The sequence below is a fragment of the Coregonus lavaretus genome (genome assembly GCF_964263955.1).
Source record: "Coregonus lavaretus genome assembly, chromosome: 24".
Lineage (NCBI taxonomy): Eukaryota > Metazoa > Chordata > Actinopteri > Salmoniformes > Salmonidae > Coregonus > Coregonus lavaretus.
In genome coordinates, this window is record NC_140011.1 from 43,385,976 (window position 1) to 43,399,361 (window position 13,386).

The 13,386-nt window shown below is 44.5% G+C and overlaps 1 protein-coding gene across 1 annotated transcript in view; it reads left to right on the forward strand.

Moving 5' to 3' along the window:
• LOC311099711 (zinc-binding protein A33-like) overlaps positions 1-13,029 on the forward strand; it is a gene marked incomplete at its 5' end in the record, with an annotated part of 27,978 nt that extends 14,949 nt beyond the window's left edge. Inside the window, 3 exons of the mRNA XM_084140451.1 lie at positions 5,938-6,056; positions 6,656-6,837; positions 9,470-13,029. Of these exons, the coding sequence (XP_083996577.1) occupies positions 5,938-6,056; positions 6,656-6,837; positions 9,470-9,817 (649 nt within the window). The 3' untranslated portion in view covers positions 9,818-13,029. The remainder of the gene's footprint in view (positions 1-5,937; positions 6,057-6,655; positions 6,838-9,469) is intronic.
• Between the last annotated feature and the right edge of the window lie 357 nt (positions 13,030-13,386).

Consider the following 13,386-nt stretch of genomic DNA (forward strand, 5'->3'; position numbering starts at 1 on the left):
GCCTGTAATCTGCGTCTGGTTTTCTCATGTTCAGCCTGTAATCTGCGTCTGGTTTTCTCATGTTCGGCCTGTAATCTGCGTCTGGTTTTCTCATGTTCGGCCTGTAATCTGCGTCTGGTTTTCCCAATATTCAGCCTGTAATCTGCGTCTGGTTTTCCCATGTTCAGCCTGTAGTCTGCGTCTGGTTTTCCCATGTTCGGCCTGTAATCTGCGTCTGGTTTTCCCATGTTCAGCCTGTAATCTGCGTCTGGTTTTCCCATGTTCAGCCTGTAATCTGCGTCTGGTTTTCCCATGTTCAGCCTGTAATCTGCGTCTGGTTTTCCCATGTTCAGCCTGTAATCTGCGTCTGGTTTTCCCATGTTCAGCCTGTAATCTGCGTCTGGTTTTCCCATGTTCGGCCTGTAATCTGCGTCTGGTTTTCCCATGTTCGGCCTGTAATCTGCATCTGGTTTTCTCATGTTCGGCCTGTAATCTGCGTCTGGTTTTCTCATGTTCGGCCTGTAATCTGCGTCTGGTTTTCCCATGTTCAGCCTGTAATCTGCGTCTGGTTTTCTCATGTTCGGCCTGTAATCTTGAGAAAAGGCCTTTTACTGAACACTCCACTCTATCCCATGTTTAAAGGCCTTTGACTGAACACTCCACTATATCCCATGTTTAAAGGCCTTTTACTGAACACTCCACTATATCCCATGTTGTGGTCCTCTGTAGCTCAGCTGGTAGAGCACGGCGCTTGTAACGCTAAGGTAGTGGGTTCGATCCCCGGGACCACCCATACACAAAAAAAAAAAATGTATGCACGCATGACTGTAAGTCGCTTTGGATAAAAGCATCTGCTAAATGGCTTATTATTATTATTATTATTATGTTTAAAGGCCTTTTACTGAACACTCCACTATATCCCATGTTTAAAGGCCTTTTACTGAACACTCCACTATACCCCATGTTTAAAGGCCTTTTACTGAACACTCCACTATACCCCATGTTTAAAGGCCTTTTACTGAACACTCCACTATACCCCATGTTTAAAGGCCTTTTACTGAACACTCCACTATACCCCATGTTTAAAGGCCTTTGACTGAACACTCCACTATATCCCATGTTAAAAGGCCTTTTACTGAACACTCCACTATACCCCATGTTGTTTTAGTTCCTATAACAGTTGACGGCCGTCTCCCCTCCTCCCTGTTACAGCCCAGTGAGGTAACATGGCCAGTATTTTACATTTGACATTTTAGTCATTTAGCAGACGCTCTTATCCAGAGCGACTTACAGTTAGTGAAGACATATATTATTATTTTTTATACTGGCCCCCCGTGGGAATCGAACCCGCAACCCTGGCGTTACAAACGCCATGCTCTATCAACTGAGCTACATCCCTGCCGGCCATTCCCTCCCCTACCCTGGACGACGCTGTGCCAATTGTGCGCCGCCCCATGGGTCTCCCGGTCGCGGCTGGCTACGACAGAGCCTGGATTAGAACCAGGATCTCTAGTGGCACAGTTAGCACTGCGATGCAGTGCCTTAGACCACTGCGCCACTCAGGAGGCTCAGGAGTATGACATCATAAGACTCCTGAACAGCTAATCGTGGCTACCCAGACTATAACAACCTCTCCCTCAACGTGACCAAGACAAAGGAGATGATTGTGGACTACAGGAAAAAAAAGAGGACTGAGCACGCCCCCATTCTCATCGACGGGGCTGTAGTGGAACAGGTTGAGAGCTTCAAGTTCCTTGGTGTCCACATCACCAACAAACTATCATGGTCCAAACACACCAAGACAGTCGTGAAGAGGGCACGACAAAGCCTATTCCCCCTCAGGAGACTAAAAAGATTTGGCATGGGTCCTCAGATCCTCAAAAAATTCTACAGCTGCACCATCGAGAGCATCCTGACTGGTTGCATCACCGCCTGGTATGGCAACTGCTTGGCCTCTGACCGCAAGGCACTACAGAGGGTAGTGCGTACGGCCCAGTACATCACTGGGGCAAAGCTCCCTGCCATCCAGGACCTCTATACCAGGCGGTGTCAGAGGAAGGCCCTCAAAATTGTCAAAGACTCCAGCCACCCTAGTCATAGACTGTTCTCTCTGCTACCGCACGGCAAGCGGTACCGGAGTGCCAAGTCTAGGTCCAAAAGACTTCTCAACAGCTTCTACCCCCAAGCCATAAGACTCCTGAACAGCTAATCATGGCTACCCGGACTATTTGCACTGCCCCCCCACCCCATCCTTTTTACGCTGCTGCTACTCTGTTAAGTATTTATGCATAGTCACTTTAACTCTACCCACGTACATATTACCTCAACTACCTCAACTAGCCGGTGCCCCCGCACATTGACTCTGCAACGGTACCCCCCTGTATATATAGCCTCCCTACTGTCACTTTATTTTACTGTATATATAGCCTCCCTACTGTCACTTTATTTTACTGTATATATAGCCTCCTTACTGTCACTTTATTTTACTTCTGCTCTTTTTTTCTCAACACTTTTTTGTTGTTGTTGTTTTATTCTTACTTTTTTTGTTTAAAATAAATGCACTGTTGGTTAAGGGCTGTAAGTAAGCATTTCACTGCAATGTCTGCACCTGTTGTATTCGGCGCATGTGACCAATAAAATTTGATTTGATTTGATATTTGCACCCCCACCCCATCTTTTTACGCTGCTGCTACTCTGTTAATTATTTATGCATAGTCACTTTAACTCTACCCACATGTACATATTACCTCAACTAGCTATATATGTATATGTTTCACCTTTTTTAGCTACATGTAGTTATAAGGTTCATTTGGTCGATTGTATTGTAGCAGTTGTCATCATGAAATTGACAATTTAGCTAGTTAGCTCGCTAGCATTGAGGGGAAACATTTGCACAGCATGTAAAAACAAGGATATTGGAAATTATTACTAATAAGGTGTCACATCACATGTCACAAAGTAATGCCTGGTTTTACTGTCTAGCTTTTGCTATCGAATAATGATGCTAGCTAATGTAATGTCTATCTTGTTCAGTTGGCTAGCTAGCTACCGAAATGTTAGCTATGTTAGCCAGCTAACGCGTTAGCTAGCTATTATTTTCTCATTCGCTAACTGCATGCTTAATTTCCTATCACTTTTAAGATAGACAGTTCAGACGATGTTTCATAGCTAACGTTAGTGCTAACAAACACAAATCCAGTTGGATATTTTGACCTGTCGTTCATTTGAAATGGCATGAAAGGTTTGTTTTGTAGCCTCCTGTAGCTCAGTTGGTAGAGCATGGCGCTTGCGGGTTCGATTCCCACGGGGGGCCAGTATGAAAAATGTATGTACTCACTAACTGTAAGTCGCTCTGGATAAGAGCGTCTGCTAAGTGACTAAAATGTAATTAGCCGGTGCCCCTGCACATTGACTCTGCACCGGTAGCCCCCAGTATATAGCCTCCCTACTGTTATTTTATTTTACTTCTGCTCTTTTTTTTCTCAACACTTTTTTGTTGTTTTATTTTACTTTTTTATTAAGAAATAAATGCATTGTTGGTTAAGGGCTGTAAGTAAGCATTTCACGGTATTGTCTACACCTGTTGTATTCGGCGCATGTGGTTTGATTTGATCATATATAACATGTGTGATACATATAATGTTAAGCTACAGTGAGGGAAAAAAGTATTTGATCCCCTGCTGATATTGTACGTTTGCCCACTCACAAAGACATGATCAGTCTATAATTTTAATGGTAGGTTTATTTGAACAGTGAAAGACAGAATAACAACAAAACAATCCAGAAAAACGCATGTCAAAATGTTATGAATTGATTTGCATTTTAATGAGCAAAATAAGTATTTGACCCCTCTGCAAAACATGACTTAGTACTTGGTGGCAAAACCCTTGTTGGCAATCACAGAGGTCAGACGTTTCTTGTAGTTGGCCACCAGGTTTGCACACATCTCAGGATGGATTTTGTCCCACTCCTCTTTGCAGATCTTCTCCAAGTCATTAAGGTTTCGAGGCTGACGTTTGGCAACTCGAACCTTCAGCTCGCTCCACAGATTTTCTATGGTATTAAAGGTCTGGAGACTGGCTAGGCCACTCCAGGACCTTAATGTGCTTCTTCTTGAGCCACTCCTTTGTTGCCTTGGCCGTGTGTTTTGGGTCATTGTCATGCTGGAATACCCATCCACGACCCATTTTCAATGCCCTGGCTGAGGGAAGGAGCTTCTCACCCAAGATTTGACGGTACATGGCCACGTCCATTGTCCCTTTGATACGGTGAAGTTGTCCTGTCCCCTTATCAGAAAAACACCCCCAAAGCATAATGTTTCCACCTCCATGTTTGACGGTGGGGATGGTGTTCTTGGGGTCATAGGCAGCATTCCTCCTCTTCCAAACACGGCGAGTTGAGTTGATGCCAAAGAGCTCCATTTTGGTCTCATCTGACCACAACACTTTCACCCAGTTCTCCTCTGAATCATTCAGATGTTCATTGGCAAACTTCAGACGGGCATGTATATGTGCTTTCTTAAGCAGGGGGACCTTGCGGGCGCTGCAGGATTTCAGTCCTTCACGGCGTAGTGTGTTACCAATTGTTTTCTTGGTGACTGTGGTCCCAGCTTCCTTGAGATCATTGACAAGATCCTCCCGTGTAGTTCTGGGATGATTCCTCACTGTTCTCATGATCATTGCAACTCCACGAGGTGAGATCTTGCATGGAGCCCCAGGCCGAGGGAGATTGACAGTTTTTTTGTGTTTCTTCCATTTGCGAATAATCGCACCAACTGTTGTCACCTTCTCACCAAGCTGCTTGGCGATGGTCTTGTAGCCCATTCCAGCCTTGTGTAGGTCTACAATCTTGTCCCTGACATCCTTGGAGAGCTCTTTGGTCTTGTGCATGGTGGAGAGTTTGGAATCTGATTGCTTCTGTGGACAGGTGTCTTTTATACAGGTAACAAGCTGAGATTAGGAGCACTCCTAATTTCAGCTCATTACCTGTATAAAAGACACCTGGGAGCCAGAAATCTTTCTGATTGAGAGGGGGTCAAATACTTATTTCCCTCATTAAAATGCAAATCAATTTATAACATTTTTGACATGGGTTTTTCTGGATTTGTTTGTTGTTATTCTGTCTCTCACTGTTCAAATAAACTTACCATTAAAATTATAGACTGATCATTTCTTTGTCAGTGGGCAAACGTACAAAATCAGCAGGGGATCAAATACTTTTTTCCCTCACTGTATATCTCTCCTCCTCCCTGTTACAGCCCAGTGAGGTAACATGGCCAGTATGACATCATATATATATATATATATAATCCAACCTCTCCTCTCCTCTCCCCTCCTCTCCTCTTCCTTCCTCTTCCTTCCTCTTCCTTCCTCTTCTCTCCTCTTCCTTCCTCTCCTCTCCTCTCCTCTCCTCTCCTCTCCTCTCCTCTCCTCTCCTCTCCTCTCCTCTCCTCTCCTCTCCTCTCCTCTCCTCTCCTCTCCTCTCCTCTCCTCTCCTCTCCTCTCCTCTCCTCTCCTCTCCTCTCCTCTCCTCTCCTCTTTCCTCCTCTCCTCTCCCTTCCTCTCCTCTTCTCTTCTCTCCCCTCCTCTTCTCTCCCCTCCTCTTCTCTCCCTTCCTCTTCTCTTCTCTCCCCTCCTCTCATCTTCTCTCCTCTTCCCTCTTCTCTCCTCTCCTCTCCCTTCCTCTTCTCTTCTCTCCCCTTCTCTCCCCTCCTCTCATCTTCTCTCCTCTTCCCTCTCCCTTCCTCTTCTCTCCCTTCCTCTCCTCTTCTCTCCCTTCCTCTTCTCTCCCTTCCTCTTCTCTCCCTTCCTCTCATCTTCTCTCCTCTTCCCTCTTCTCTCCCCTCCTCTCCTCTCCCTTCCTCTCCTCTCCTCTCCTCTTCTCTCCCTTCCTCTTCTCTCCCTTCCTCTCCTCTTCTCTCCCTTCCTCTCCTCTTCTCCCCTTCTCTCCTCTCTCCAGTCCTCTAAAGGTGAGCCCTCTCATATCATCTGTTAACTGTCCGGGTGACTGGATGAATGAGTTCTCTGGACCCCATCAGCTGATCTTGTGGAAAAGGATGATGCATGTGCTGCACACCAGTGAGTTGACCTGGACACACACAGACACAGACCCTCTCTTGACTGTTCTATTAACACGTCTACTGCACAGATGAGCTTCCCATCTAATCTACCTCTCCTTGTCTCCCCCCCCTCTCTCTCCCCCCTCTCTCTGACTTTGTCTCTCGCTCTCCCCCTCTGTCTCTGTCTCCCTCTTTCTCTCTCTCCTTTCTCTTTCTCTCTCTCCTTTCTCTCTCTGGCCACCCCTCTCTCCCACACCCCCTCTACCTTTCTCTCTCTCCCCCCCCTCTCTCTGTCTCTGTCTCCCTCTTTCTCTCTCTCCTTTCTCTTTCTCTCTCTCCTTTTTCTCTCTCTGGCCACCCCTCTCTCCCACACCCCCTCTACCTTTCTCTCTCTCCCCCCCTCTCTCTGACTTTGTCTCTCGCTATCCCGCTCTGTCTCCCCCTTTCTCTCTCCCTCTCCTTTCTCTCTCTCTCTCTCTGGCCACCCCTCTCTCCCACACCCCCTCTACCTTTTCTCTCTCTCTCTCTCTCTCCCCCCCCCACTCTCTCTGTCTCGGTTCTCCCTCTTCCACCTCCTTCTCTCGTTCCCTCCATCTCTCTCTCCCCTCCTGCTCCCAGTGCCCCAGAACCTGACCCTGGACCCAGACACGGCCCACCCTAACCTGGCCATCACAGACTTCGACACCAAGGTAGAGGAGGTGCGTACCCGTAGCCAGGAACCAGACCTGCCTCAGCGCTTCACCCGCTTCTGTGGTATCCTGGCCACCGCACAATACTCCAGCGGGCAACACTACTGGGAGGTACATATCTTTACATGTACTGTATATTACATGTTATGATGTCTGATGACACTGTGTGTACAAGACATGTGTAGTATGTCATATTTTAGCAGACACTCTTATCCAGAGCTACTTATAGTCAGTGCATTCAACTTAAGCTAGCTAAGTCTTTTTTAATTTGGCGCTGTACTGCAGAATTTTGGATTTTGAGATCAAATGTTTCATATGAGACGACAGTACAGAATGTCACCTTTTTTTTATTTGAGGTTATTTTAATACTTACCCTCCGATAACAAAGTTACAGAGGCATAAATGTCATGCTAAATTCCCCTGTTATTGGTAATGGTGAGAGATAAGCATGTTTTGGGGATATGATCTGTTCCTCTACCTTTCTCACTCATAATTTTTCACCATTCATGACTATCTGTAATCATTAGGCTTGGGTGGTATCCAGATTTTCATACCGTCATAGTGTTCTTCTGCCGTCCCAGGATTTACGGTATTACCGGTACAGCACACAAGGGGGCGCAATTGTAAAAAAAAAAAAGAAGGAACAAAAAAAATGAATGATTACCAGAATGCTAACAAAATTAGCTAAAGTAATAGTGAAATCACATAGACGCTGTTAGCTAAATGCTAACGAGTGAAAACGAACAAACTAATTGCAAAGCCAGGCAAATCCAGCTCATAAAGTTATACAAGCATAGCTAGTAGCTACCGTATGTCATGTTCGGTGAGTGGGGACATTTACAAGCGAAAGTGAACGAGAGAAATTGTGCAAATGAACAAAGTTGTGATGCATGCTTTTCTGAAGGAAGAACAGCATGTGTACAGGAAGCAGAGGAGGGAAAACAACGCTCGTAGGAAGCACAGGGACAAAATGGCCGCTCGTAGGAAGCACAGGGACAAAATGGCCGCTGTACTATCTCATCCAGACCTCTGACTTCTGGCAGAAAGCCATTATAAGATGATAATAACATATGCCATTTAGCAGACGCTTTTATCCAAAGCCACTTTCAGTCATACGTGCATACATTTAACGTATGGTTAGTCCAGGGAATCAAACCCACTATCCTGGCGTTGCAAGCACCATGCTCTACCAACCGAGCTACAGAGGACCACCAGATATCTGATGGCAAACATTTTTAGTAATGAATTGTATACAAGTGTAACTTCATCACCTCGTGTGCGCTGCGCAACAGAGACTCGCCGATAGATCTAGAACGCTGCGGACTCACCAGCTCCCGCCGTCTCACGGTGTGCTATTTACAAACAAACACGTGACTGGCTCAACTGTTCTGGGGAACTACGGTAAGCTTCATAATGTAAAATAATGTGACGGGTGAAATGAAGAACGCGATCTGCTTTACCTCCTAACGTATTGCACGAGTTGACTAGAGGTATTATCTTTAAAAGTATCTACAAAAATTCAAATTTATTTGAGAAACATCAAATAATTAGCATTGACGGTATTGAAAAACCGTCCTGTGGCTTTTTCCAAATACCCCGGTATACGATATACCGCCCAAGCGTAGTAATCATGGTAACATCCACATTTAATGTAGAAGTGTTAAGAAACGTATTATATTCTTATTTACAATAAAAGTGACACAATACATTATTTACCAATCATTTCTATTGGGCACAGAATCATCTGAAACACAACCAAAACAAACTGCAAATGCATCCCAAAAAGTTTGTAGAGTCATTGTATGCTAGGAATATGTAACCACATACTAAACTTGAGTTCTTTAATACACTAGAAGAGAATTTGTCCATATACTTATGACACCTTCAAATGGTGGGGGACTTGATACATAAAGTCACTTTCATTTCTGAATGGTAAAACGTATGTATGAAAATAGCTTCAAATAAAAGCTTGACATTCTGTAGCCTCATATGAAACATTTGATCTCCGATCCAAAATGGAGCCAAATTTAAAAGATCCGTCTTCACTAACCATGTTTCAATCCCACAGTTTCTATCACGACGGCTGTGATGGAAACCGGGAAGTTTCGCTACATGCTTATAAATGCCTACAGATAATTTGTTTGTTTGACATGGTGGGATCTTTTTGTGTCTGTAAAATTAATGATGTGAAAAATGGCGGCGGGATCAACTTTATGCGCACGTGCCAAGACCAGTGTAGGCACATTTGCTATTTAAACGCAGAGTGGAAAATGCAATGGAAACGCGTTGAACTTTTTAAAAAAAATGTATTCGGTACATGAAATCTTAAGGTAAAAAGTCACTTTTGTGTCGTCACGCACCTGATTTTTATTTTTTTATTTTTTTATCTGCAACAAGTCTGTTTGGTGGAAACACCACTGGTGGCACATATTTTCTTCATGCGGATTTTAGAATATTCGCATGAAAATCTGTCGCCAATTCGATGGAAACCTAGCTAGTTTCCAAATGCATATGGCAGGTAGTGTACATCCTGATTTGGAAAAAGTTTTCCTGACCAAGATGCTTGATGATTTTATTTTTTAGGCATGTTGCTAGCATCCTAGTGTAAATTCTAAGGGGTTGGGATAAAGCAGAAGCCACATTTTTATATCATTGGGCCTCGTGTACATGTGGAGAATTTAAAGGAATCTTAATGAAGAAAGGCAACAACAGTAATGTTTTTGGTGGTGGTTTCTTATTTCAGGTGGATGTGAAGGACAAGGGTGTGTGGTACCTGGGAGTGACGGGGGAGTACAGTCCCAGGAAGGGTTTCGTAAACCTGTGCCCGTCGTCCGGTTACTGGAGCCTGAGTCTGCAGGACAGGCTGTACGCTAACGAGGAGGACGCCAAGATACCTCTGGCCGATTACTGGAACTCTCCGCGGGTGGGCGTGTACCTGGACTACGACGCAGGCCGCGTGTCCTTCTACGACGCAGTCACCATGAAGAAGTTGTACATGTTCGACGCGTACTTCGAAGAGCCGGTGTCTCCGTTCTTCAGCCCGGGGAAGAACGATCCTGGGAGCAGACTGCAGATCTGTCATTACTACTGAGACGGTGGGTGGGTGTGTGTGCCTGGGTAGACGATTAGGTCTACAGCAAACTCTCAGAGAGCGAGTGTGTGTGTGTGTGTGTGTGTGCCTGGGTAGAAGATTAGGTCTACAGCAAACTCTCAGAGAGCGTGTGTGTGTGTGTTAGGCTACTCATTCCAGAGTCACTGTTGATGATGTATGATCAACCATTCCAGCTGTGGGCTTTATGCCAGAACCCCTGGAGTGTTCTAGAATGGGACTGATTCTACTGTGGCTTTGTGACAGAACCCCTGGAGTGTTCTAGAATGGGACTGATTCTACTGTGGCTTTGTGCCAGAACCCCTGGAGTGTTCTAGAATGGGACTGATTCTACTGTGGCTTTGGTGGGGGTTCCAAATGTTGTGATTGTAGTTTGAACAAGACCCCCCCCCCCCCTTCCCCATAGAATCCAATTTGAAATACATGTAGCGATGTGGAACTTAATACGTACTTACCACCTCCCTCTGGGTTTTAATGAAGTAATTTTTCCCCTTAACCATGATCTGGAATAATTCCTGGGTGGTTCTGTGGCACCACAGGGACACGTTGTGACTAATACATAACATCACGTTGCAAAGCAAAGGTTGCTTTGCTCCTAAAGGACACCAAGACGCACCTTAACTAACATTGGGCCGTGCGTAGTTAGTCACCCGCTGGGTATTGATGAATTGTGGCCGTTTCAACATGTAGAATCGTCGGGGAAATGAACAAAAAACGACAGCTGATATTCTGGTCAGAAGAGATACCACCCTCTGGTTCTAACCACTGGACTTCACGGTGTAGTCTCTACCACTGGACTTCACGGTGTAGTCTCTACCGCTGGACTTCACGGTGTAGTCTCTACCGCTGGACTTCACGGTGTAGTCTCTACCGCTGGACTTCACGGTGTAGTCTCTACCGCTGGACTTCACGGTGTAGTCTCTACCGCTGGACTTCACGGTGTAGTCTCTACCGCTGGACTTCACGGTGTAGTCTCTACCGCTGGACTTCACGGTGTAGTCTCTACCGCTGGACTTCACGGTGTAGTCTCTACCGCTGGACTTCACGGTGTAGTCTCTACCGCTGGACTTCACGGTGTAGTCTCTACCGCTGGACTTCACGGTGTAGTCTCTACCGCTGGACTTCACGGTGTAGTCTCTACCGCTGGACTTCACGGTGTAGTCTCTACCGCTGGACTTCACGGTGTAGTCTCTACCGCTGGACTTCACGGTGTAGTCTGCCCTCTAAAAGCTGTGACGGGGAGTGTCTGCGTCCCAAATCTACCACAATGGTACCCTATTTCCTATATAGTGCACTGATTTTGACCAAAGTGGTTCACTACATAGGGTACAGAGTGCCATTCGGTACACATGCCGTGTCTGTAGTAGGATCCAAAACCCTCGAATGCCTGTCTGTGTGAACGGGCGTGTCTGAGACCACACACCCTATACCCTATACCCTATATAGTACACTACGTTTTACCAGAGCCCAATGGACCCTGGTCGTTCACTATAGAGGGAATAGGGTGCCATTTGAGATGCAGAAACGGAGGACTACTCTACTACTCCTGAGTTTCCTAAAACACCAAGTACGCACATACAGGGAACTGCCAAAATAAAGGAAACGCCAACATAGAGTGTATTTTTAATAGAGTGTTGGGCCAATCAGAGAGCCAGAACAGCTTCAGTGTGTCTTGGCATAGATTCTACAAGTGTCTGGAACTCTATTGGAGGGTTGCGACACCATTCTTTCCATGAGAAATTCCATCATTTGGTGTTTTGTTGATGGTGGTGGAAAACGCTGTCTCAGGGCGCCGCTCCAGAATCTCCCATAAGTGTTCAATTGGGTTGAGATCTGGTGACTGAGACACACACACACTCTTTTTCTAGCCACGGTAGCCAAAGTAACTGGCCATTTTTATACATGACCCTGATGGGATGTTAATTGCTTAACTCAGGAACCACACCTGTGTGGAAGCACCTGCTTTCACTAGACTTCGTATCCCTCATTTACTCAAGTGGTTCCTTTATTTTGGCAGTTACCTGTACAGGACATACACTGTACCATTACATTGACTATTAATGGGTCCTGTTCTTTGTTGTCAATAACATTTACGTCCTGTTCTTTGTTGTCAATAACATTACATTACATCCAGTTTTTTTGACGGTTGTGAATAACCTTGTTTGTATTTTATTTGAATAGTCCATTTTAGATTTCAAGTTAACCTGTGTGTAGTTTTTAAACATAACATTTGGTTCATCTTCATTTCGTAAAGGTTAAAATGTTGGTTTCTCAAGGATAAACCAATCATCATTTCATGGAAAGGTTTAACCAATCCCATTGCAGATAGAAAATTCCATGAATAGAGCTGATGTGATTCCTTATTCTACACAGGCTATTTCTATCTGAACGTTCCAAAACGTTGCGTCCTGCTGAGCGCGATCCGGCTAGTGTTGTTTATTTTGGTGCTTTTAACATGTGGAGAACGCTGTTTACGGGTTAGAATGTTTTCCTATTGGCTGTGTCCGTTCAGGTCACATTGCTCTGGTTGCTGATTGGTCCATTTGAGCATGGTTGTCTTGACCATCTGCGGTCCAACCAGAATGTTCCACTGGGGTTGTGTTCAAATACAGGGCTGCGTTCAGTATGAAAACTTAGTGGAACGTTCGATTTAAACGGAAACGGTGCTGTACTGAACGACCGGTTGAAAAATGGAGAGAGGTTGTGGGTTCAAAATGTACAGCTGTCCTTTTTTAAATTCACTTATTGATTCAAGCCACACCCACCAAACGGAGAAAATGTACCTTAGTCTGTTTAAGAACGTACAAGAACGTTTTGGGGAAAGGTGTCGTTCAGTACAAACCGTTCCGCAATGTAGCAAATGTTAAATCAAACTGAACGCACCCCAAGAATACACAAGGTCAGGTGTCTTTTTATGTTGTTTTTTTATCCTGTTATTCATTTACCCTTAAATATCAATGTATTTATTTTTGTTTTACCTTTTTGAATTTAGCATTTTACTTCATTTTAATGAATTATGATTGTTTTTATGAAATGATTGCAATGCATATTGGGTGTTTTGGAAAGAATGGCTCAGTTTGAATCGTGTTTGTTCATGTTATCATTGGTACAAATTACAAATGCAATACTGTATGTAAGCCTACCATCCTTGTGTTACTAATGAGCATTTGGAAAATTAAAATGTAAATGGACAATGTTTTGTGTTGTATTTACTAAATAGTTTTATTTAGGATATCAGAGTGCTCTAGAAATGAATGTCATTTAGGCTGAGAATTGTTCAAAAATATTATTTTATATGATAATGTATTATTCTAGGACAACGGGAGGATCAGTTGTTGTAAGAATGGGTATTAGAGAGGGGAGGAAAATCGGTGCAAATTTTAATCACATTTTCATCGAAATTTCAATAGTGACGTGGAATATCCATATCACCAAGAGGCTGCAGTTTTTTTTATTTTACCACCATGAACGTAGCATTTAAAGGTATTAAGGATCCCCTGGGAAACAGTTTTCCTACCCTGTCACAACCGCTTTTACAGCACCTGGCCCAA